The sequence below is a fragment of the Canis lupus genome, chromosome 30, assembly GCF_011100685.1.
Source record: "Canis lupus familiaris isolate Mischka breed German Shepherd chromosome 30, alternate assembly UU_Cfam_GSD_1.0, whole genome shotgun sequence".
NCBI classification, from domain to species: domain Eukaryota; kingdom Metazoa; phylum Chordata; class Mammalia; order Carnivora; family Canidae; genus Canis; species Canis lupus.
Window position 1 is genome coordinate 11,425,376 of NC_049251.1, and position 27,007 is coordinate 11,452,382.

The window sequence follows — 27,007 nt, forward strand, 5'->3', positions numbered from 1 at the left end:
CAGTATGTGTCATACACTGTTCTCGGTGTTTTAAGTGTAATAACTTCTGTAAGCTGTATGGACCATATAAAGTAGGTGCTATCATCTCTACATTACAATCTCTATATTACAGATAAGGAAACTAAGGCACAGGAAGGTTAAAGAACTTGTCTAGGGTTACTTAGCTTTAAGTGGCAACACTGGAATTGAAACCCAAAAGTTTCAGAGCCTGCACTTTTAAGCCACTATGCAGTACTGCCTCTACAATAAGTGACAATGCTGAGAGTTAAACCCAGGTACATTTGACTGTGATACCTGTGCTCTTTATCCTATACCATTCTGTCTCAGAATAATGAGACAGAAGCTAGATAATGTCTTAATAGCATCACTTATCTTGTGTAAGCATTGAAAATTTTTCTTGATTAAAGCAAATAAGAGTACAATCTTTTATACTTTGTCATTTATATTTATATTCTATCATCATTTTAAAGCTTCCTAAAGCTTATTTTTTTTATAGGATGTTTCCCCCCTAGTATTTTTTTGCATCTATCTTCATCTTCTGTCTTTAGTCTGACTGGATGATAAACTACATTTCTTATCTCCACAAATGTCCTTTTTAAAACCAAGTCTGATAGACAACTCCCTGTGCTGCCTTTTTTGTTTCTTTGGTACCTTTCCCTCTTTGTGTCTACTTTTGGACTTTTCAAGTTATGTGGCTAGAATTGAACTTTTTAGACAAGCCTTCTTGCTTTCTCTTTTGAGCTGTAGTCCTTTCTAAGGTATCTGACATTGCTTTTATGCCTGTTTCAGGAATCTTTTTGAAATGGTCTCATATCACCCTCCTTTTTTGCTCTACTGTTAATATTATGATTTCTAGGATTAGTGTCTGTTGGTACTTGCCATTTTACCATCACTGACCCATTTTTATATTTTTATATTGTTAACAAGTTCTAGTCTGTATTCTGGTCTTAATTTTGGTTTTTTTTTGTTTTTTTTTTTTTGTTTTTTTTTGTTTTTTAAAGATTTTTTTTATTAATGATAGTCACAGAGAGAGAGAGAGAGAGAGAGAGGCAGAGACATAGGCAGAGGGAGAAGCAGGCTCCATGCACCGGGAGCCTGACGTGGGATTCGATCCCGAGTCTCCAGGATCGCGCCCTGGGCCAAAGGCAGGCTCCAAACCACTGCGCCACCCAGGGATCCCTGGTCTTAATTTTGTATAAATTAGCCATGAGAATATTTAGGTAAACCAAACATAGGTGGTTAATTTATGAATATAAGTGTGTATATTAGTTTGCTAGGACTGCCATAAGAAAATACCAGAGATTGAATGCTTAAACAATAAATGTTTTTACAGTCCAGAAGCTAGAATTCCAAATTTAGAGTGACAGCAAGTAGGTTTCTTCTGAGGCCTTTCTTGATTTGATGGCTTCTTTCTTGCTGTGTCCTCCCATAGTTGCCCATCAGTCCTTTGTGTTATCTGTGCTGTAATCTCTTCTTGTAAGGACACCACTCATAACTGGATTAGGGCCTACCTTAATGAACCCATTTTAACTTAATTATTACTTAAAAGCTGACTTTGTAAATATGGTTATGTTCCATGGTTTAGGGCTTCAACATATGAATTTAGGGATAGGGAAGGGGACACAAATTCAGCCCATAACAGGGTAAATGAAATCTCTGGTCTCTTTCAAATCCAGGTTTTGTGATTGAAACATTTACCACTTCTCTGATTTCGGAATTATGAAATTGTCAGTAAGAGCACTTAGGAATTCTTGACATGCATTCTTTCTGCATTTAGCAAAATGAGATTTTTTTTTAAAGATTTATTTATTAGCGAGAGAGATCAACTGGGGGGGACAGAGGGAGAGGAAGAGAGAAAATCAAGCAGACCTTAATGGAGGGCTTGATCTCATAACCCCAAGGTCATGACCTAAACCGAGACCAAGAGTCAGACACTTAACTGACTATACCACTCAGGGGCCCCAGCATAATGAGATTTCTTTCTTTCTTTTTTTTTTTTTAATTTTTTTTTAATTTTTATTTATTTATGATAGTCACAGAGATTGAGAGAGGCAGAGACACAGGCAGAGGGAGAAGCAGGCTCCATGCACCGGGAGCCCGACGTGGGATTCGATCCCGGGTCTCCAAGATCGCGCGCCCTGGGCCAAAGGCAGGCGCCAAACCGCTGCGCCACCCAGGGATCCCCATAATGAGATTTCTGATATATATTTGAAGTGAAAGCCTCACAGCTAAAATATATTTATTTTATATCAGAAATCTCTCTACTCCTTTCCAAATAGATGGTTACTGAAGTTTTCCTATAATAAAATGATCTTTCCTCTCTTCTTATCTAAATACTGTTATGCTCTTGTTAAGGGTCACCAATTTGTATATGGTTATAATTCTAATGAAATAATCAAATCCTTACCTGCTACATTAAATCAGTGTTTTAAGATCTTTTAAGTATAACCCTCAGAAAGAAATCTATCTTTTACTACATTCATACATGGGCAATAGAACTCACCCTTAATATATTTTATGTGCTCTGATTTTTATTTTCTGTTTCTTCTTCTTCTTCTTCTTCTTCTTCTTCTTCTTCTTCTTCTTCTTCTTCTTCTTTATTTATTTATTTATTTATTTATTTAAAAGATTTTATTTATTTATTCATGAGAAACACAGAGAGGAGAGAGATGCAGAGACACAGGCAGAGGGAGAAGCAGGCTTCATGCAGGGAGCCTGACGTGGTACTTGATCCATGGTCTCCAGGATCACGCCCTGGGCTGAAGGCAGCGCTAAACCGCTGAGCCACCTGGGCTGCCCTTTTATTCTCCTTTTAAAGGTTATTTTAATACTTTAATTTCTTGCTCCACTGGTGGGTTGTACCCCTTGTTTTAAAAACATGTTTAGATGAAAACTTTGTTTTCTAAACTTTGTACTACTACCAAGCTTCATGGTTTCATTTGGAACATTCTTCCTTCTTACAAAAGTTAACATAAGCCAGTCTCTCTAGATGTCTTCTTTAATGACTAGATTAAAAAGTACTCTACCATTTATTATGGAATGAAAAAAATTAAAAGTTCAGATTGGATGGTTATATATACATAATCATAGCATATACCAGATAACTAAAATTTTACTTATTTTTTTCCTGATCTGTAGGCCTTTTACCTCTATTTCTTTACTTATTGCTTTGGTTAGGGCCTCTAGTACAAGGTTCTGAGAAGTAGTGAGAGTAAATACTTTTTCTTGTTGCTGATTTTAGAGGAAAATAGTTGGTTTACCATTAGATATGATGTTAACTAAGTGTTATTCTTAGTTATCCTTTACTCATTTGAGGAAGTGATTATTCCTAGTTCACTAAAATTCTTTTTTTTTTTTTTTTTAATTTTTATTTATTTATGATAGTCACACAGAGAGAGAGAGAGGCAGAGACACAGGCAGAGGGAGAAGCAGGCTCCATGCACCGGGAGCCTGATGTGGGATTCGATCCCGAGTCTCCAGGATCGCGCCCTGGGCCAAAGGCAGGCGCCAAACCGCTGCGCCACCCAGGGATCCCCCACTAAAATTCTTATGTTGAGTTTTGTCGAAGACTTTTTCTCCACCTATTGAGATGGTCTTCAGATTTTCTTTTATTCTTTTAATATGGAGTAGTGCAGAAATATTTTTAATGGAAAACCAAACTTGTATTGCTGGATTTGATTTATTGTGTGTATGGGTTTTTTTTTAAAGGGATTTTTACACATCTGTGTTCATGAGAGTTTTGGCCCGTAGTTGCCTTGATTTTAATATTTCCAGATTTTGGGATCAAGATTATGCTTGGGCCATAAAGCAAGTGAAGAATTGTTCCCTCTGCTTCTTATTTCTGGAAAGAACTTATATTGGCTTAGAATTATTTTATCTTTACATAAGTAGTAGAATTCTTTGTGAGAGCTTTTATTGTAAATTTGATTTTTGTAATATATATGAGACTGTTTAGCTTTTCTATTTTTTTTTTATTGTGAAAAAATTTAGATTTATAGCCAGCTGTACTCAGTTTAGATGATCCCAATTTTGCTGGCAACATCCAAAGCATCATAGTCAGGAGCCAGTCGAACATATGCTTTCTTCTCTCCATCAGTCCTGATCAAGGTGTTGATCTTGGCCACATCAATGTCATAGAGCTTCTTCACAACCTGTTTGATTTGGTGCTTATTGGCCTTGACATCCACAATGAACACAAGTGTGTTGTTGTCTTTTATTTTCTTCATGGCTGTCTCAGTAGTCAGGGGGAACTTGATGAAGGCATAGTGACCAAGCTTGTTTTTCTTTCTTTCTTTCTTTCTTTCTTTTTTTTTTTTTTCCAAGCTTGTTTTTCCTGGTGGTGCTCTTTTGAGGATATTTGAGCTGCCTCAGAGATGCAGGGTCTTGGGTTGTCGGAATGTAGGTGACATACGAATCTTCTTTTTTTTTGTGACTGCATGCCTTTCGGCACCTCTTTCTTAGCTTTCAAAGCCTTTGCTTTGGCTTCGGCTTTGGGAGGGGCAGGGGCTTCCTTCGCCTTCAGAGCCATCTTCATGAAAGGGCACTTTTCTGTTTCTTATTTCAGTTTTGGTCATACGTGTTTTTCAAAAAATTAGTTCATTCATCCAAGTTGTTGAATTACTTGGTATAAAGTTTTGTGATATTTACATAAATATCAATGTCTGCTGTATCTATAATGATGTACCTCTTTTCATTCCTGATATGGATAGTTTATGATTTATCTTTGTTTTGATGTATTACTAGAGCCTTTTTAGCTTCATTACTCTTTCAAAGAATCAATGTCTATCTTTGTTAATTTTCTCTTTTCTTTCCATTTTCTATTGATTTCTATTTGTTTTTAATATTATACTTTCTGTCTGATTTAATTTTACTTTTTTAGTTTCTAGAAGTGGGAGCTTAGATAAGGAATCAGTAAACATTTTCTGTAACTATTTCAGATAAACAATATTTTAGACTTTGTGGAATATATTGTATTACAGCTACTACTCACCTCTTCAGATAATACATAAATGACCGACCATGACTTTGGACACTGATCTGAATTTCATATAATTTTCTTTTTTTATTTTAAATATTTTATTCACTTATTCATGAGAGACACACAGAGAGAGGCAGAGACACAGGCAGAGAGAGAGAAGCAGGCTCCATGCAGGGAGCCCGATGTGGGACTCGATCCTGGGACTCCAGAATCATGCCCTGGGCCAAAGGCAGGCGCTCAACCGCTGAGGCGTCCCTCATATAATTTTCTATGTCATCAAATAACCTTATTCTTTTGATCCTCCCCAACCCTTCCTACATCCCCATTTACAAATATAAAAAAAAAACATTCCTGGAGTACCTGGCTGGCTCAGTCAGTAGAGCGTGTGATTCTTGTGGTCTTGGGTCATGAGTTCAAGCCCTTTATTGGGTGTAGAGCTTACTTAAAAAAAGTTTTGAAAACAAAAACAAAAAACCCATTCCTAGCTTGCTGGTCATCAAAAACAGCTTGTTGGACTTGGCTTCTGGATTGTAGTTTTCCAGCCCCTTGTTTACTTAGATCGTCGATATTACACTCCCCTCCAATATAATTTTTAAAGCTGTGAATTTCAAAGTATTATTTTCCCATACATTCTGATTGTATATATTTTTAAGTTTTTATTTTAATTTCAGTTAATATACAGTGTTATATTAGTTTTAAGTGTACAGTACAGTGACTCAGCAATTCCATATATACATTACCTGGTACTCATCTGATTATATTTTTATTACCTTTTTTGTGGGTGTGTATGATTTAGTCTCTGACCCATGGACTATTTAGAAATGTGTTGTTTAACTTCCAGATTTTTGGGCAATTTTTAGATGTCTTTTAATTGTTGATTTCTAATTTAATATCATTGTGATTTATGAATATACTGTGTATGATTTCATTTATTTGATTTTTTTTTATTTCTTGATTTTTTTTAATACTTTCTAGCATGTAGTCTATGTTGGTGAGTGTCCCATGTGTATTTGAAAAAAATGTGTGTATTCCAGAATTATTTAGTGCAGTATTCTGTAACAATTAGATCTAGTTGGTTGATAATATTTCAGTCTTCTGTGTCTTAAACTTGTTTTATTAGTTACTACGAGAGGGATGTTAAAATCTCCAACTGTTACTATGAATTTGTCTACTTTGCCTTTCATTTCTACCATTTTTTTTCTTCATGTGTTTGAAGTTCTCTTGTTAGGTGTATACACGTTTTTGATGAGTATAAATTGTTCTTGTTACCACTGTGAAATGTCTCTCATCTCTATTAGTATTTGCTTTAAGATTTTCTTTGCCTAGGGACGCCTGGATGGCTCGGTGGTTAGGCACGGCTTTCGGCTTGGGGCATGATCCTGAAGTTCAGAGATCGAGTCCCACATCGGGCTCCTTGAGAGGAGCCTACTTCTCCGTCTGCTTATGTCTTTGCCTCTCTCTCTCTCTGTCTCTCATGAATAAATTTTAAAAATCTTAAAAAGATTTACTTTGCCTAATATTAATATAGCTACATAATTTTCCCAGCATTTGCATGATATAGTTCTTTCCCTCCCATGAATAAATATACTCTGTGTATTTATATTTAAATTGACATGTTCAGTTAGGTTTAAAGTGAATATTAATATGGTTGAGTTTATTAATCTTATTCTGTATCTATCACATTTTTTCTTTATTTTTCTGTTTTTCTTATCCTGCCTTCGTTTTCACAGACTAGTTATCTGTTAGAATTTCTTCTATTTCTTATATTGACTTGAAAAATTAACTTTATGGAGGGACGCATGGGTGCCTCAGTGGTTAAGCATCTGCCTTCAGTTCGGGGCATGATCCCAGAGTTCCGGGATTGAGTCCCACATCAGGCTCCCTTCTGCCTATTCTCTGCCTTCTCTCTGTGTGTCTCATGAATAAATGGATAAGATCTTAAAAAAAAAAAAAAACTTTATGGAGTTACAGTTATACACAAAATACCTGTTTAAGATATATAGTCACAAATTCTTAACATATTTATACACTAATGACCAAAAAGTACCTTTACAGTCTTTGCAGACAATTTCACAGCATCACCCTAGGCAACCATCAATCTACTTTTGTTATAGATCTCATAGAACTTTTCTAGAGTTTCATATTCATATGACTGTAATCATTCAGCATCTCTTGTATCTTTCACTCAGCATAAAAGTTTTGGGCTTACTTGTATTACTGCATGGATTCATTACTTTTATTCACTCCTCCACCTAGAATTCTATTGTATGAGTGTACTGCATAACATAATTTGTTTATCCATTTACACAGTTTTTGGTTTTGGTTTTGGTTTTTTATGAATATCATGAATAAAGTTGCTATGAATATTTGTGTTGAGTCCATGTGTGGACCTATATTTAAGTTAAAATTGGGTAAATAAAGAAGATTGGTACTGCTGGGTCCTATAATAAATACATGTTTATTTTTTTGTGGTAGCTTTATTGAGACATATAATTAGCATGCCATAAAACTCACCCATGCAAGGTATAAATTCAGGAGCTTTTAGTATATGCACAGAGTTCTACAACTGTTACCATAATCAATTTTATGCCATTTATGTCATCTTCAGTGGCTGTCACCCATCAAGTCTCCTTTCTTCCCTAGCCCTGAGCAACCAGTAGTTGACTTTCTGTCCATATAGATTTGCCTAGTCTAGACATTTCATATAAATGGAATTCTACAATATATAGTGTTCTATGTCTGGCTTCTTTCACTTAGCATATTTTCAGTGTGCATTTGTGTTACAGAATATATCATTTCACCATTCTTTCTTATTGTGAAGTAATATTCCATTGTATGGATATACTCCATTTTTTCAGTTGATGGACATTTGGGTTGTTTCCACATTTTGGCTTTATGAAAATGACGGCTATGAACATTCACATAAAAGTTTTTTTGTGGGAATCTTTTTTTCTTTTTAAAAGGTTTTATTTGAGAGCACGATCACAAGCAGCGGGGGAAGGGCTTGAGGGAGGAGCAGACTCCTCGCTCGCTGAGCAGGGAGCCCAGTGTCAGACTTGATCCCGGGAGACCCTGGGATCATGACCTGAGCCGAAGACAGACATTGAACCAACTGAGCCACCCAGGCACCCTGTGGAAACCTATTACAGGATAATACGATAATTCTGTGTTTAACTTTTAAGGAATTGTAGGTTGTTTTCCAAAATGTCTGTACTATGTTACAGTCCCACCAACAAAGTTGAGGGTTCCAGTTTCTCCACATCCTCAACAACACTTGTTTATTGTCTTATTAGTTTTAGCCATCTTGGTGAATGTGAAATAGTTTGTTATTGTGGTTCTGATAATACATTTTCTATTTATTCATTCATTCATTCATTCGAAACACAGAGAGGCAGAGACACAGTAGAGAGAGAAGCTGGCTCCCCACAGGGAACCTGATATGAGACTGGATCCCAGGATCCCGGGATCAGACCTGGGCCAAAGGCAGATGCTCAACCATTGAGCCGCCCAGGCATCCCATGATATACATTTCCCTAATGACAAGTCACATTGAGAGACTTGTCTTTTTTTTTTTAAGATATTATTTATTTATTCATAGAGAGAGAGAGAGGCAGAGACACAGGGAGAGGGAGAAAGAAGCAGGCATCATACAGAGAGCCCGACATGGGACTCGATCCAGGGTCTCCAGGATCACGCCCTGGGCTGCAGGTGGCGCCAAACAGCTGCGCCACCGGGGCTGCCCACGTTGAGAGACTTTTCATGAGCTTGTTGGTCATTGTAATTACTTCAAAGAAATGTCTTTTAAATCCTTTTTAAAAGGATTTTAAAACCCATTTTAAATTGGGTTTTGGAGGATGCATGGGTGGCTCAGTGGTTGAGCGTCTGCCTTTGACTCAGCTCATGAATCCCAGGGTCCTGGGATCAAAACCCACATGAGGGTCCCCACAGGGAGCCTGCTTCTCCCTCTGCTTATGTCTCTGCCTCTCTCTGTGTCTTTCATGAATAAATAAATAAAATCTTAAATAAATAAATAGGATTTTGGATTTTTATAATTGAATTGAAAGAGTTCTCATTTAGATACAAGTCCTTTATTTGATATATGATTTGCAGGTATTTTCTTCCATTCTTTCATACCCCTTTGAAGCACAAAAGTTTTAAATTTTGATCAAGTTCAATTTGTTTACTTTTGGTTGTTGTTGCTTATATTTTTGGTGTCATATCAAGAAGCTATTGCCAAAATCAAGGTTTGATAAAATTTTAAGAGTCTCATGCTCCACTGACTGAGCTAGCCAGGCGCTTGATAAAATTTTAGCCTTAAGTTTTCTCTGTAAGTTTTTTCTTATAAGCTGCTAAGTTTGTTTCGTATACGTTTTATAGTTTTAGTTCTTATGTTCAGCTCTTTCATCCATTTTGAATTAATTTTTGTAGGTGAAGTGAGGTAAGGGTCCCACTGTATTCTTTTGCATACTAATAATATTTATTGGTCCTACCACCATTTGTTGAAAGACTGTTTAACTTTTAAGAAACTGCCTAGTTGTTTTCCAGAATATTTGTACCATTTTACATTCTATCCAGCAATGTCTGACAGTTCCAGTTGCCCACATCCTCAGCAATATTTGGTATTGTCAGTCTTTTTAATTTTAGCCTTTCTATAGGAGTGGAGTAGTTATCTCATTGCATTTTTATTTTGCATTTCCCTGATTAATGAGGTTGAATATCCTTGCATGTGCTTATTGGCCGTATATGGATTTTCTTGTTGTTGTTTTTTTTTTTATCTTTCATTTTTTTGGCTTTTAAAATTTTATTTAAATTCAGTTTGCCAACATAAAGTATAACACCCAGGGCTCATCTCATCCATATATGGATTTTCTTTTGTGAACTGACAGTTCAGATTTTCCCATTCGTGGGGAATGACTTCTTAACTTTTTTCTTGTGATTTCATTAGTAATCTCTTGAGCAAGTGGTTCTTAAACTTTTTGATCTCAGGCTCCTTTACCTCCTTACAAATTATTGTTTATGTGGGTTGCATCTATAAATATATCTCATTGGGGGATCCCTGGGTGGCGCAGCGGTTTAGCACCTGCCTTTGGCCCAGGGCGTGATCCTGGAGACCTGGGATCGAATCCCACATCAGGCTCCCGGTGCATGGAGCCTGCTTCTCCCTCTGCCTATGTCTCTGCCTCTCTCTCTCTCTCTCTCTGTGTGTGTATGACTATCATAAATAAATTTAAAAAAAAAATCTTTAAAATAAATAAATAAATAAATAAATAAATAAATAAATAAATAAATCTCATTGGATAATAAAACTGAGGAATTTTGGGACACCTGGGTGGGTCAGCAGTTAGGCATCTGCCTTTGGCTCAGGGTGTGATCCCGCGTTCCTGGGATTGAGCCCCATATCAGGCCCCTTGCATGGAGCCTGCTCTTTCCTCTGCCTACTTCTCTGCCTCTCTGTCTCTCATGAATAAATAAATAAAATTTAAAAAAATAAAACTGAGGAATTTTGAAAATATTCATAATTGCAATTATAAACTCATTGAATGTTAATACAAATAACAGTTTATTTCCTAAAAACAAAAAGGAAATTAGTGGGTAGCGTGACATTGTTTATAATTTTGCAGATGTCTTTAATGGTGGCTTCATACAAAGTAGTTTTTATTGAAGTGTTTAAAGAAAACCATATTCACATGTATCTGTTAAAGGGAGGAGTATTTTAATATGCTTTTTAAATAATTGTGATAGTCTTTTGATACATATTGATACTAGACCAATGTAGTTTCTTAGGTTCTTGTTCCAAGAAGGAATTTGAAAGTGCTGCAATGATCTTGTTTTCAGTGTGCATTTGTGTTGTAGAATATATCATTTTTGTCTTGCACCTGGAGTGAGATGCTCTATGTATGATTTTCTAACACTGCACTGGTTATTTAGAAGATAGTGGTTCACTGAATTATGTAGATCTTTGACATGTTGATATATTTCATTATTCAGTATTTAAAAATCACATTTGTGAATATCCTCATTGATCTCAACAGCATAGTTGTTTGTTGTTGTTTAAGATTTTATTTATTTATTTATTTATTTGAGAGAGAGGAGAGAGAGTGCAGGCTTGCTTGCCAAGCAGGGGGAGGAGCAAGGGGAGAGGGAAGTAGGGGAAAGAATCTCCTTGCTGGGCAGCCCTCGTGGCCCAGTGGTTTAGTGCTCCCTTCGGCCCAGGGTATGATCCTGGATACCCAGGATTGAGTCCCACGTTAGGCTCCCTGCATGGAGCCTGCTTCTCCCTCTGCCTTTGTCTGTGCCTCTCTGTCTGTGTGTGTCTCTCATGAGTAAATAAATAAAATCTTAAAAAAAAAAAAAAAAAAAAAAGGAATCTCATTACTGAGTGCAGAGCCTGACATAGGAGCTCTCTCTCACAACCTGAGATCATGACCTGAGCCAAAACCAAAAGTCTGAAACCAAGAGTCTGGTGCTCAACCAACTGAGTCACTCAGGTGCTCCACAACAGGATAATTTTTAAGTACTGGAAAGCTGTGAATTTTATGGTGCTGGGTCCAACTTTTCTAAACTTATGATTTTTGCTTCAAAGCTCTCAATTTTTTTAAATATTTTACTTATTTATTCATGAGAAACACAGAAGGCAGAGACACAAGCAGAGGGAGAAGCAGGCTTCTTGAAGGGAGCCCAATTGGGACTTGATCCCGGAACTCTGGGATCACACCCTGAGCCGACGGCAGATGCTCAACCACTGAGCCACCCAGGCGTCCCAAAGCTCTCAAATTTTATTGTTGGCAACAAAAAGTTTTTCTTGAAGTGACAGACTTGCTTTGTTCACTTTTCAGAAAGTACCTACTTCAAGTAAAAATAGTTTTCCTTTGGAAAAGTTGTCTGACCCAGCTTATAATTAATTCAGACGCTTTTTCTTTTTCTTTTTCTTTTTTTTCTTTTTTCTTTTCTTTTCTTTTCTTTTCTTTTCTTTTCTTTTCTTTTCTTTTCTTCTTTTTCTTCAAGAGAGGGAATCAGAGCAAGAGGGAGAGAGCGAATCTTAAGCAGGCTCTGTGCCTAGCATGAGCCCAAGGCAGGGTTCAATCTCACAATTCTGAGATCATGACCTGAGCCATGCAGATGCTCTCAGATGCTTTTTCTCAAGATGACTGTGGAAGCAGAAGTTTACAGCAGTAGTGTTTTATTATACTAACTATCCCATCATACAGAATGTTAGCACATATTTAAGGATTGAGATTTAATTAATTTTACAGCTTCAGTGGGGACATTATTAAGCCGAACTGTCTTTTCCCCCTACTTGTGCATGGCAGTAAATAATACAATGACTATTGAGTATCATTGTTTTAATGTGCTAAGTGACAGTAGTTATATCTATCATTGTTTTTGCTTAGTACAAATATTCATTACAAGCTATTTCAGGGTAAATTGAGATGCAAAATTATTCACCACTTGTGTTTGCTACTATGCATTCACAGTAAAAAAGATCTTTAGTGATTAGTTGATGTTAGTATCAGATAAATAGAGTCAAAACAGAAAGTTGGCCATATCCGTAAGGCAAAAGTGTAATTCTATAGACCAGATAGATATTAACTCATTTCCTGTATTTGCAGATAAGTTTTCAATTCAGTGAGTGACTTTGGGAAGTAGAAGGGGTTGTTTCTTTTATAGACTTTATCCAGGAGGCTTCCAGCAGTATACTGTGCAAGAGTTTATAAGTCTTTCAGATACTATGTACACTTTTTCAACCAATGCTGTATGAGAACTAACTCTTTAAAATATTTCATTGTTTTTATTTTTAGTTTGAAAAGCTGTAATGATTTTTGGCTTTTAAGGAACTCATCATGTGTACATTTAAACTATTCTTCTTTTTTAAATGCTGAATGACTGTTCTCAAATGATAGTGCAACTGAATCAGCACCATCACTTTATTTGAATATGTTCTATTACATAAGGCATGATAAGACAACTTAATGGTATTTATGCAGCCAAAGAGAAAATAGCTTCATCATATTCTCATTTGTAACTTACAGTATGATCCAGATTCTTTGGGGGTTTTCCTCCTTTTGTGAGTCAGAGAATTCGGATCAATCAGTTTCTGCCTCAGTGTGATAATAAATTGAAACCACACATCATCCAATCTTCCTTTTTTAATCCAGTAATCCATTCATAATTATAAATTTATGAATTTTACTTTAAACTATTACTAAATTTCAAAATAGCTATTTTAGATACAATAATGTTATTATTTTTTAAGATTTTATTTATTCATGAGAGAGACAGAGAGGGGGAGAGAGAGAAAGAGGCAGAGACACAGAGGGAGAAGCAGGCTCCATGCAGGGATCCTGATGTGGGATCGGTCCTGGGTCTCCAGGATCAGGCCCTGGGCTGAAGGCAGCACTAAACCGCTGAGCCACCCAGGCTGCCCAGAATTTTAAAAATTGAATCTGTTATTATTGCAAAGCAAAATATTAAGAGTACTCTTACTATATTTCCACAAATACATATATTAAAAAGTTAAGATTTCAAAATAGTAATTTACTGGATTATAATGATGCCACATAGATTGTATGATAGCAAGTATGACTGTTGAAGATAGCTGGTAAAGAGTACAGTAGTATTGAACACCAAGATCTTTTATATTTCCTCATATTTGCCTTAGTAGTGTTCATTCCTTACTGCAGGTTTAGGATCCCATCTGGTATTATTTATTCTATGCCTGAAGATCTTCATTTAGTATTTCTTGTATAGATCAGCTGGAAATGAATTCTGTTGTTTTCTGTCTCAGAATGACTAAAATGAACAGTTTTTTAAAAACTTGCTATATCTCTTACCAGCTTTCTTACAGCTTTATATCTGTATATACTGAGCCTATAGTCATTACCTACTATCTTTTAATCTTTATCTTAGTCTTAAAGGGTCAGCATATGTTCAGTATGTTTAATGCTTATCCTTAGTCCTCATGTCATTGTCTGCAGTCATTTTTGTTGTCTGAAGCTCATTTTCTATTAGATGCCCCAGGAAGTACTCATGGGAACAATATTCTTGCACGTTGATAATAGTACTCTTTAAGGCTGAAAATCCAGTTTTGCTGCATATAAAATACTTGACTAGAATTTTCTCTTCTTATTTTAAATGTTACTTCATTTTCTTCTGACAAAAAGGCATTACTGTTGAAGTTTGTTTTTTTTGTTTTTTTGGTTTTTTTTTTTACTGTTGAAGTTTGATGATGATCTAATTTTTTAGTTTATAAATGATTTTCCTTGAGTGCTCGCTTCAGCAGCACATATACTAAATGATCTTCTTTGGTCTCCAAAGGATTTTTTTTTCTTTAAATTATATGAAGTTTAGGCTGTGTCTTGTTTGTTTTATGGATTGATAGTTTTAATTAGACATATCTTTCAATATATAACACAAAATCATTTTCTTTAAAAGATTGGTTGATTTGAGGGAGAGACAGAGACTGTGAGTATAGGAAGAGGGAGAGAGAATCTGAAGCAGACTCTGTGCTGAGCACAGAGCCCAAAGCATGGCCAGTCTCAAAACTGTGAGATCCTGACCTGAGCCAAAACCAAGAGTCAGAAACTCAACTGATTGAGCCAACTGGTTGCCCCTAAATTCTTTTCTTTGAGGAAAATTTTCTAATATTCATTTTTTTTGCCATGCTTTTGGTTTCCTTCTTCAGGGACTACTATTTTCTTCTTCTTCTTCTTCTTTTTCTTCTTCTTCTTCTTCTTCTTCTTCTTCTTCTTCTTCTTCTTCTTCTTCTTCTTCTTCTTCTTCAAGATTTATTTATTTATTTATTCATGAGAGAGCGAGAAAGAGAGAGGCAGAGACACAGGCAGAGGGAGAACCAGGCTCCATGCAGGAAGCCTGACGTGGAACTCAATCCCGGGTCTCCAGGATCAGGCCCTGGGCTGAAGGCGGTGCTAAACCGCTGAGCCACCTGGGTTGCCCCCAGGGACTACTATTTTCTGCCTGTTGGATCTTTGTGTACCTTCATTATTTGTAATATTTGATGTCTTTTAAAAATTTCCCATTTTATCTTTTATTTCTTTTAAAAGTCATAATCTATTGTTTACTCACTTTTATGTCTATTCTTGTTCAGACTATTTCTGATATGATTTTTTTATTTCTAATTATTTTATCTGCAATTTGAATTTTTCTAACTTATGTGTCTCATTTTCTTAATAAGTCTTGTGTTTTGAAATAGGTTATAATTTTGATCTATTCTGTATGCATATTTTTCTAATACGCATTTCTAACATGCATCTGTAAAGATGTTATTCTTTGTATATTTTATTACAATAATTTTTGTGTGGATTTAACATCTATATTTGTTCATTTTTGTGCATTAGTTTTTCTGAATGTTTAGAAGGTAGTGTGGTTTAGGGTATCTTTTCTGTTTTGGTGTAATGTTAAAAAATATAGTGATTGCTTTTTGAGTTTTCCTGTCTCTTTATTACTACTCCATGTTTATCTGAAACTTCACTTTCCTTTTATTTTTCCCCCCTTTCTCTTTTTTTCTTTTTAAGTAGGCTCCATGCCCAGCGTGGAGTCCTGTGCGGGGTTTGAATTTTCCACCCTGAGATCGAGACCTGAGCTGAGATTAAGAGTTAGATGCTTAACCAACTGAGCCACCTAGGCACCATCTTTCCTTCTTCTCTGTTGTGCCTTTGTTAACTCCGTTTTGATTCCATTCCCAGTAGTTTCCCCTTAGTGTGTAGCCTTATTCAAGAAGAGAGCCATAGTTGGTCATTTTCAAGAGTTTATAGTAGATGTTTCATTCTCACCACGGACCCCTTTACTGTTCGATTAGAAAGCAGCTTTCTCTCCTCTCTTAAGATTGTCCTGTCATGCTTTCCATTGAATACCTACCTTTTTAGCTATTTTGGGCTTTTCTTATTCTCAGGTGTATCACACACCTTGCTGATCTTCTACACTAGTGCATGTGGGCATTCAGTGTATGACGGCTGTTGGGTTGTCCTTATCTGCTTGGAATTTAGGAGAGACAGAATCTTGTCTCCCAATTCACCACTGGGTTTTTTTGCCTCTTTAATTCTTTGTGTTTCCCTTGGGATTCAGACATAAGAACATACTACCTTCCCAAGATTTTCCTCTAAAAGCCTATTTTAGGGACAATTGTGAAAAATATAAATTCCAGAGAAGACATTACAGGGTTAATGAATTTATTAAAACAACCTGTACAGTAATGTAGGAATCTTGGTTTTCCTAGTTCTTTTAAAAATCATGCCACATTCAGAAATTCCCCAAATTATGTAGTTGAACGTTCAAGAAGGGCTAGGATCAGGTGATGAATTGTCTTATCAATGACTGCAGAACTTTTACCTTGATTTTAATAGCTTCCTCTTCCTACTTAGAGATGTAAGCTAAAATATTTTTACTTTATGTATTTATATACTTTATTTTTTTTTTTTTAAGAAAAGAGTTATTTATTTTAGCACAAGCAGGGGGAGAGTCAGAGGAAAAGGGACAGAGTGATTCCTCAAACAGACTCCCCTCTGAGTGCAGAGCCTGGCATCATGGGGCTCAGGGCTTGACCCTAGGACACTGAGATCATGACCTGATCCAAAATCAAGAGTCAGGGATCCCTGGGTGGCGCAGCAGTTTGGCGCCTGCCTTTGGCCCAGGGCGCGATCCTGGAGACCCGGGATCGAATCCCACGTCGGGCTCCCGGTGCATGGAGCCTGCTTCTCCCTCTGCCTATGTCTCTGCCTCTCTCTCTGTGTGTGTGTGACTATCATAGATAAAAATAAAATAAAATAAAATATTAAAAAAAAACAAAATCAAGAGTCAGAGACTTAAATGACTGAGCCACCCAGGCACCCCAAATATTATATGTATTTTTTTTTAAATATTTTATTTATTCATTAGAGAGAGAGAGAGAGAGACAGGCAGAGGGAGAAGCAGGCTCCATGCAGGAGCCCGATATGGGACTCGATCCCAGAACTCCAGGATCACGCCCTGGGCCAAAGGCAGGTGCTAAACCATTGAGCCACCCAGGGATCCCCTATTATATGTATTTTTAATTGACTGCAGTACAGTCTATTCTGCTACAGTAAATATGTGGTACTTGTGCAACATCAGTTAGCCTATAGACTCTTGGTAAACGGGAGAATAGTGTCAGTATAACATGGGTGGTGCATTGCTTTATACATGACTTTTTCCTAAACTGGACAAAGGGATCCTGAATTAATGGGAGTTGAAATTTGTAAAGGTTTAGTTAGTTAGTTAGTTAGTTAGTTAGTTAGTTAGTTAGTTAGTTAGTTGAGAGAGAAAGAGCAGAGACAGCACAAGTGCAGAGGGTTTGGAGAGGTAGAGAGAGAATCTTTTAAGCAGACTCTGCTGCTGAGCAGGCTCAGTTCAGTCTCACAACCCTGAGATCACGATCTGAGCTGAAGCCAACAGTCAGACACTTAATTGGCTGTGCTACCCAGGTGCCCCAGGGAGTTGAATTTTATATTTCATCAGGAAAGTAAAAAACTTTCAATTCAGCTGTTACAGAAACAACTCCCTCCCAAACAAACATACACGCAGAGGTTTTAATTAGAAGTGATAATTAGCAGCATCAGGGAGGAGAGTTCCTTCCTAGAGAAGTACACTCTGGTCTAGCAGGGACTTTTCTCATGTGGCAGTCTGCATTTCCTTTTTTTTTTTTTTTTTTAAGATTTTATTTTATTTATTTATTCATAGAGAGAGAGAGAGAGGCGGAGACACAGGCAGAGAAAGAAACAGGCTCCATGCAGGGAGCGTGACGTGGGACTCGGTCCCGGGTCTCCAGGATCACACCTTGGGCTGCAGGCGGCGCTAAATCGCTGTGCCACCAGGGCTGCCCTGCATTTCCTTTTGTGTCCATCTTAGACCAACTGTGTTAAAGCTCCACTTCTCCGTTCCCATAAGCCCTTTTTTCTCCTTCTCTGTTTTTATTACTTTTTTTAAGCCCTAAGGTAGCATTTCGCCTTCTGTTCGCTGCCTTGCTGGGGTGTCCAAGTTATCTCTGAAGTGTCCCAATCATTGTTTTTGTGAATGCTATGGTTACAAGAATTAACAGGGCATTGATTGATCTGCTCTGTATAACCCTTCTCTACCCTCCTGGACCAATTATTTTTTCTTTAAGCCTTGTTATTTTTAGTGTTGCAGAATGCAGGGTTTTCAAGAATGTAAGTATTTATGTTATAGCAGATGTACTAAGAGATTTCTTCAAGAAGATGCTGGAGCTTAGTGTTTAGCTTTGAGGCATTTCTGTTCTTGAAGGACTTTATTTTATTTATTTATTTTTTTCTTGAAGGACTTTATAAAGAGAATCCTGTTTTCTGGCATTGGAATCCAGGGTTTGGGATATGAGGCTTACTATTCATTTTAAAATGCAGAAGAATGATAAATAGTAACCATTTGAAGAATTTTGTCATGGATCCCTGAGGTGTTATCTTGTGCTATAATGACATTTTTTTTTTAATAATGACATTGTTTTAATGGAGGTATCTAAATTAGAGAAACTACTAAGCAAAAGTAAAATTCTGTATGGTGTGATATGTAATGATGTATTTTTATATTATTTTTGTTCTGTTTTGATCCAAGTAGGGAATTTTTTTTAAAAGAAAGCTTTTTAATAATCTTTAATATCTTTTTCTTCTAAGATTTTATTTAAATTCAAGTTAGTTAACATATAGTATAGTATTGGTTTCAGGAGTAGAATTGATCCAAATAGCTAATTATAATTGTGGCAATTTACAATACTAGGGTTTGTTTTAGAAATAATAAAATAATATTCAACCTTAGAGAATGTACGGTACCATCTTATTTGCTACGATATAAAAGCATTAAATACAAATGTTCAGTAGAAATAAAAGAATTATTCCCCATTGAATAAGAATAGTGATCATACATACAGATTATGTTTAATATAGACTTAAAAATCTAATCTAATCCTTACCAAAAGATAGCAGGTAGTCTTATTAAAACAGCAAGAAAAAAAAAAACAGCAAGGAATTGGGGCACCTGGCTTGCTCAGTTGGTAAAGCATGCAACTCTTGATCTTGAGGTTGTGAGTTCAGGTGTAGAGATTACTACAAAATAAACAAAAGAATCCACCAAGGAATTAGAGGTCAGTATTACAGTAATGTAAGAAAATCACATACGTGGTGATAGAAAAATTTTACAAATGAGAAAAATAGATGTACAAATGAAAAAAAATCAGTGTTCTCTAAGAGTACACTTGGAGTATACTCTTAGTACTGCAAAAACAGTGTAAACTGGTGGTGTGGATTTGCCTCATATAAGAGGATATGAATAGAAAGCTTTATCGGGGAGTAGACTCCTTGGTGTTAATTTGGGCATTTAAAGAATTGAGGATGGCATTGGGGTGTGGCAATGGCAGACCCTGTTATTTTTGGTAATATGTGATATGCCAGCAAATTCCAATGGAGTTCTTTCTCTTACCCTGAGTGCTCAGGGAAACAACCACTGTTCTTTCAGACAAGTCTAGGAATAGGGGAAAATTGCTGAAAATTCAGAGCATATTGTACAATTGAGTATTTAAATCGCACAGTTTAGTGGACCCTGGGATAAGAATCTGAATTTTGGGGATGCTGTAGTTCTATTTGTGTATTATAAGTACATTAATAATAAACACTCTTAAAACATTGTCATATTTTTTTTACACTGTTGGATATTATATAATTGTATTTTGTTTCTCCTGGATGTGAAAAATGGGAAAATATATTACACATACTATATCTTTTTTAAATTAAGGTATAATTGATATATACAACATTATATTAATTTTAGCATACAACAGTGATTTGATATTTTTATGTGTGTGTGTGTTGTAAAATGATCATCACAACAGGCCTAGCTAACATCCCCATCACCATAGTTAGAACTTCTTTTTATGATGAGGACTTTTAAGATTTACTCTCTTAGCCACTTTCATATATGCAGTACTGTATTAGCTATAGTTACCATGCTGTGTATTACATTTCTATGACTTATTTTATAACTAGAATTTGTATCTTTTGAGTCCATTCATTCATTTTGCCAGCCCTCACCCCCCACCTCTGGCAACCACCAATCCATTCCCTGTATCTTTGAGCAGGTTTTTTGTTTTTTGTTTTTTGTTTTCTCATTTGTTGACCACATAGAAGTAAGGTCATATGGTATTTTCACTGTCTTTACTTAGTACATTCATGTTTTCATAAGTGGCAAAATTTCCTTTTTTAATGGCTGAGTAATACTCCATTTGTGTGTGTGTGTGTGTGTGTGTGTGTGCGCGCGTGTGCACCCCATGTATTCTTTATCCATTCATCAACAGATGGACACTTAAGTTGTTTCTGTTGGCTATTGTAAATAATGCTGCAGTGAACATAGAGGGTACATCTATTTTTATAAGTATATTCTATAAGGTGGAATGCCTGTGCTCAATGCATGTTTTTTCCCTCATATCTTAAGGAAGAGAGAGAAAATCCTTCGAAACGAAGTAGGATTGAACGTGATATAGATAATAATTTGATCACATCAACACCAAGAGCAGGAGAAAAGCCTAACAAACAGATATCTCGAGTAAGACGGAAAAGTCAAGTAAATGGAGGTTTGTTAATATTTAGATATTGTTTTATTAGGTTTGTTAATATTAGATATTGTTTTATTAGGTGCATAGATCTCACCTGTCATGTTTCTTTTCTGTTTTTAAAAATGGACTCTGAGATTTTTCCCTATTTTTGTAACCCTTTGTATTAAGTATTAATAGCATGAAATGAAATAAAAATTTATCTAATATAAATCTACTTTGATGAATTAAAATGATAAGTAAAGGCAGAGCAACTAGCTTTATACTATTTATCATGAAAATATATATGGAACAGCATTTTCAACCTCTAATAAGCTCAATTCTTAAAGCAGTAATAACTGTGACCTAATTTATTGAAATATGTACAAAGAATCTGTTCCTGGATCATGGAATTTCAGAGCTCAGAAAGGGCCTGGATCACTCAGGACAGTGGTTCTTAACTAGGGGTGGTTTTGTCCCCAGGGAACATTTATTAATGTCTGGAGACCTTTATGGTTGTCAGAACCTATTGAAGGGTTGCTACATCACTTCTAGCAGGTAGAAGTTAGGGATGCTGCTAAACATCCTACAGTGCACAGGACGTCCTCCCACAGTAAAGAAACATCCAGCCCAAAAGTCAATAGTACTGCTGTTGATAAATCTTGTTCTAGGTCAGTATAATATTGCTAGGAAGCTCCTCAAAGTCAAAAAGGAGGAAAACAAGAAGGACAAGCAGAGAAAAGCTATATAAAACAACACTTCAGAGCATGGAATGGTGCATTTTAACCATTGCTCTTTTAAACACAACAGCAAGAATAATTCCTTGCTTCTTTCCTCTCAATTCAGTGTTGTATCTCTATTGTTAGAATGGACTAATAGGGAAAAAGAAACAAAAGACCTATTACAAAGAAGGAAAAAATCTGGTAGATACCAAGTAAAGTTATGGAAGGTCAAGGATGATTAATCAAAACACATTTGTTTGAATTTGTTTTTACTGTATATTTTCCAAAAGATCATGAAATTTTTTTTATTAATAAGAAACTGAAAAAAAACAAAAGACAAAAAACCTGTTTGTTTTTCTTAACCATTCTGAAATGATGTCTGGGTATACATAAGTAATTTTTGATACTGCTATACATAGTCTTCTGCTTTAATAGATCTATGTTGTCTATTTATTTAGCTGTTATTCATTACTAATAGGTAGGTTTTGTGAATGTAGACAGCCTCCCAGAATGTAAAAAAGGACAGGATTTTGCATTTATCTTTTTGATGTAACTTGCTTTACTTACAAAGAGTTTTGTTTTCACTTATACTGTGGATTTTGAAGCCTTTCAGTCTATATACTTCTAGCTTCAAATGAGCTTTGTAGCAGTTATAAAGCATTATAAATAAACTTGTTATAAAGATCATTTGATTTACAATTTATTTACCTCGGGATATTTTTAAAGTAATAAGCTTTAACATTAAATGTTAATCAGTTTTTATAAAGTATTTTGAGGCAAAAAAGAAATTTTTTAAAACATTTCTTTAAGTCATGTTTTCTAGATTCCAACTTTTTTTCTTGTTTCTTAGAAGCTGGTAGTTATGAAATGACAAATCAACATGTAAAACAAAATGGAAAATTAGAAGATAATCCTTCCTCTGGCAGTCCTCCAAGGACTACATTGTTGGGGACCATATTTTCTCCTGTCTTCAACTTTTTTTCACCAGCAAATAAAAATGGTAAGTATAAACTATTACCTATAATTTGGGTTTAAAAATTATTAGTTCTCCTAATTTTTTAAAAGATCTGTTTGATTTTACTGGCTGTTTTGTCAGCAGCTTATGTTTGTTTTCAGCCTCATTAAAAAACACACAACTCCTGGGACGCCTGGGTGGCTCAGCGGTTGGGCGCCTGCCTTTGGCTCAGGTCGTGATCCCCGGATCCAGGATCGAGTCCCACGTCAGGCTCCCTGCGAGGAGCCTGCTTCTCCCTCTGCCTATGTCTCTGCCTCTCCTCTCAATCTATGTCTCTCATAAATAAATCTTTAAAAAAACAAAAACAAACAAAAAAAAAACACAGCTCCTGAAGAAAAAAAATACACAGTTCCTAAAATACCTTTTTTTTTTTTTTTTTTTTTAAGATTTTAAAAAATACATGTCTCTCATGTATTTATTCATGAGAGACAGAGAGGCAGAGACACAGGCAGAGGGAGAAGCAGGCTCCACGCAGGGAGCCTGACTTGGGACTCGATCCCGGGTCTCCAGGATCAGGCCCTGGGCTGAAGGCAGCGCTAAACTGCTGAGCCACCTGGGCTGCCCAAGACCTTTTTTTTTTTTTTTTTTAAGTGACAAATAAATTTAGGTCATATTTAATTCTCTTGAAGTGCATGAACTCCACTTTCACTATCTGAAAAGCTATATGATAAACTGGGCCAGAGGGAAAGTAATGTCTTTTATGTTGGAATAACTTCTGTAATCTTTAGTGTGTACAGGAGAGAATCCAGAAACACTTTAATATTCTAGATCAATAAAGTAGAATTTTAAGTGAGCTGAAACGAAGTCATTTTTTTTTTAAGATTTTATTTATTTATTCCTGAGAGACAGAGAGAGAGAGACAGACAGACAGGCAGACAGACAGGCAGGCAGAGGGAGAAGCAGGCTCCATGCAGGGAGCCTGATGTGGGACTCAATCCCTGGTCTCCAGGATCATGCCCTGGGCCAAAGGCAGGCACTAAACCGCTGAGCCACCCAGGGATCCCCTAGGTCATTTTTTTTTTAATACATCTTATATTATTTGCTTGATTTTTTTTTCCCCCTTAGGGATTTTTTTTTTAAAGACTTTATTTATTCATGAGAGACACAGAGACAGAGGCAGAGGCAGAGGCAGAGGGAGATGCAGGCTCCCTGCGAAGAGCCTGATGCAGCACTTGATCCCAGGACTCCAGGATTACACCCTGAGCTGAAGGCAGATGCTCAACCACTGAGCCACTCAGGTGCCCCTCCCAACATAATTTGTTTAAGATTTTATTTATTTAAGATAGAGAATGCATGCTAGAAGAAGGAGAGAAAGGGAGAGCATCCCAAGTAGACTCTCTGCTGAGTGTGGAGCCCAACTTGGGGCTTGATCCTACAACCCTGAGATCATGACCAGGGCCGAAACCAAGAGTTGGACACCCAACCAACTGAGCTACCCAGATGTCCCTCCCAACATTTTTTTTTAAAGATTTAACTAGTGTCCTATCTTTTTTGATGATTAATTCTTAAGTTCATAAACAATAATGTAGTCTCTAGATTATGTGAGAGCAAGAGATCATGCCTTTATTTTTACATCTACCTAGTTGTTTGATATAGTATGGGGCACATGGAAAATAGTCATTAAATATTTATCTGCTGATTATTTAAATTCTCGTATGAATTATGGTTGTGGATAATACAATTTTTAAAAGGCAGAATGGTGCACTATAAAATTTAGATGCTCTGGGGGCTTAAAATAATGCATATTGGCACATGAAAGGATTTGTGAAGTCCTATAGTAGAAATAAAACAAAAACTATATTTAACTTTAACTTTGTATTTCCTAGACATATTTGCCTCCAAGAATCCTTTTCTGTGGAATATCTGTTAATATATTGTAAAATATATTAAGTTTAAATATAAGTTTAAAAGTTTTAAAATAAAACTAGGGCCTTTTATTTTTTTTTTATTTTTTTATTTTTTATAATAAATTTATTTTTTATTGGTGTTTACTTTGCCAACACACAGAATAACACCCAGTGCTCATCCCCTCAAGTGCCCCCCTCAGTGCCTGTCACCCATTCACCCCCACCCCCCGCTCTCCTCCCCTTCCACCACCCCTCGTTCGTTACCCAGAGTTAGGAGTCTCTATGTTCTGTCTAAACTAGGGCCTTTTAGAACATCTTTCAGAATAGGTGGTATAGTGGAAAAAGAATAAGCATTGGAATTAGAGAAACTTGTTTTAAAATTCCAGCTCTGCCACTCTTTAAACATGTTATCTTGGTCCAGTTCTTTAAATTGAGCATCTTGGGACGCCTGGGTGGCTCAGAGGTTGAGCATCTGCCTTCGGCCCAGGGTGTGATCCTGGAGTCCCTGGATGGAGTCCCACATCAGGCTCCCTGCATGGAGCCTGCTTCTCCCTCTGCCTATGTCTTTGCATCTCTCTCTGTAACTTTCATGAATAAATAAATAAAATCTTTAAAAAAAAATAAAAATAAATTGAGCATCTTAACCTATGAGAGAGGATAATTATACTTGAGTATGGGGCAGAGGCAATTTGAAGATTTCAGTTTATTCAAATCAATATTTGCCATATCCCAACCATTGTACTAGTAGTCTCTGGAGAGTCAAGGATGATTAACACATGGTCCTTGCCCTCAAGGAGCTTGCTTTTTTACAGTAGGGAGAGAGGGGCACCTGGGTGGCTCAGTGGTTAAGCATCTGCCTTTGGCTCAGAAGAAATCTGGGTTTAAGCAGTAGACTATTAACTGTATTATCAGCTTATAGGTATTGAAACCAGTGGAGTAAATGGTCTATATGGTCAGCAAACTAAGATCTTGGGGGAATAGATATTTGGGCAGAAGTAGTTGATGTTTGATAGTTACAACTTTTTCTTTGAAGGAGGAGATGGTGCCATGTGCTGAGATTCCTGGTGGCAGGGATGAAGAGAACAGTGAAATGTTTGCTTTTGGGTATAATTAAAAGAAATCCCAGTAAGCCTGTAAGTTACATTGATTCAAGAGAGATTTCTGTGATGGTTGACAGTGGAAAGACAAGGGAGCAAGGACCCTGAAACTACTGGTTTGAGAGTGATTTGTGATATACCATGAAGTCTAACTAGTTGAGAAGGTTGGGGAAGGAGCTGTTGAAGGATTGTTTAGAATGAAAGAGATTGGGTTTTATCAAACATGAAATCACATGTAATAGGAATATGAGATCGATAATTAAAAGATGAGGAAGTTATGGTAGGGGATTGATATATTTGAACTTTTGTCTTCAGAGATGAAACTTTTCTTAGTGTGAATATCCAGGTTATGGTCATTGTAGTTACTTAAGAGAGCAGTTATGAATGAAGATAGAGCTAGAGAAGGCAAGACTTTTGAGGATTAGTCTTAGGATGAGTCATTGACATTACTATAATAACTAGGAGGTGTTTAATAGACTGCTGGTGAGGTGTTCAATTCTTCTAATTGAGAGAGGATGCTGGCAGCAGTTAGTAGATGGCAGCAGTGGGATAAGTGAAGAATTATATAGCTAGATGACATCAGTCTCAGGAACAGGTATTTTTTTGCATATTCAGTGGAAAAACCAATGATCTGGTAGCAGAAATGGAGATAAATGAATTCTGATTCAGTTAGTATGTTGAGTATGGAAGAATAAAGAGCTTTGCAGGAAAGATGTCAGGAAAAGAGGTTTTTTGGAAGGGAGTTACATTTAAAGCTATGATGGAGAAAGAACATTCTGTGAGAAAGTTGAGAGTTTAGGAGGTTGATTTTGTTGTTGAAAATGACATTTGGGGGCAGCCCAGGTGGCTCAGCAGTTTAGTGCCACCTTCAGCCCAGGGCATGATCCTGGAGTCTCGCGTTAAGCTCCCTGCATGGAGCCTGCTTCTCCCTCTGCGTGCATCTCTGCCTCTCGCTGTGTCTCTCATGAATAAATATATCAAATTAAAAAGAAAAAAAAAGACATTTGGAGAATTCCATAAAGAAAGAAAAGAGTTGGGTTTATCTAGTAGTGGAAGAATAGGGCAACAGGTTCATCTAGGTGGTAGGCGAGTATGATTAGGAAACTAACTTCAGTCTTTGTTACTAAGATGGAATATTGTTGGGAAATTGTTGTGTCTCTGAATTAAAATATTCTGATGGTTAGGGGAACATTTAGCTCATTCTTGCATAACTACCTCTGATTTTAAAATTACAACTGCCTACAGTGGCTAGGATGCTTAGTATGGAAGGATAAGGATCTGTTTAATGGAAATGATAATGGAAAAAAATACATATAAAATGCCTAGCTCATAGTAGGCACTTAATAAAAGATATTTGCTATATTGAAAAGAAGTTCTATGGTCAACAATACTGTATTGTATACTTCAAAGTTGCAAAGAGACTAGATCTTAGATTTTCTCACCACAAAAATAATGATAATGATGCGGCAGGATAGAGGTGTTAGCTAATGCTAGGTTAGTAGTCATAATGCAGTATATATATAAATGTATTAAATCAACACGTGAATAAGCGTGAAACTTAAACAGTTATATGTCTGTTATATCTCCATAAATTTTTTTTTAATTTTTAAAATCTATTCATGAGAGAGAGGCAGAGACATAGGCAGAGGAGAAGCAGGCTCCCTGTGGGGACCCTGATGTGGGTTTCAATCCCAGGACCCTGGGATCATGACCTGAGTTCAAGGCAGATGCTCAACCACTGAGCCATCCCTCAATAAAAAAATTTTTAAAGTTCTGGGGATCCCTG

General features: G+C 36.4%; 1 protein-coding gene and 1 long non-coding RNA gene across 8 annotated transcripts in view; one reads left to right on the top strand and one right to left on the bottom strand.

The window, feature by feature from the left end:
• The window catches only part of LOC111093274, a 100,287-nt gene that overhangs the window by 32,298 nt on the left and 40,982 nt on the right, over nt 1–27,007 (bottom strand). The gene's annotated exons all lie outside the window — the stretch shown is intronic.
• CTDSPL2 (CTD small phosphatase like 2) overlaps nt 1–27,007 on the top strand; it is an 88,169-nt gene that overhangs the window by 29,927 nt on the left and 31,235 nt on the right. For 6 of the 7 annotated variants that reach the window (XM_038580281.1, XM_038580282.1, XM_038580285.1 and 3 more), the window contains 2 exons: nt 20,444–20,582; nt 22,113–22,262. In XM_038580281.1, the coding sequence (XP_038436209.1) occupies nt 20,444–20,582; nt 22,113–22,262 (289 nt within the window). The remainder of the gene's footprint in view (nt 1–20,443; nt 20,583–22,112; nt 22,263–27,007) is intronic. The other variant, XM_038580286.1, reaches the window with a different exon arrangement.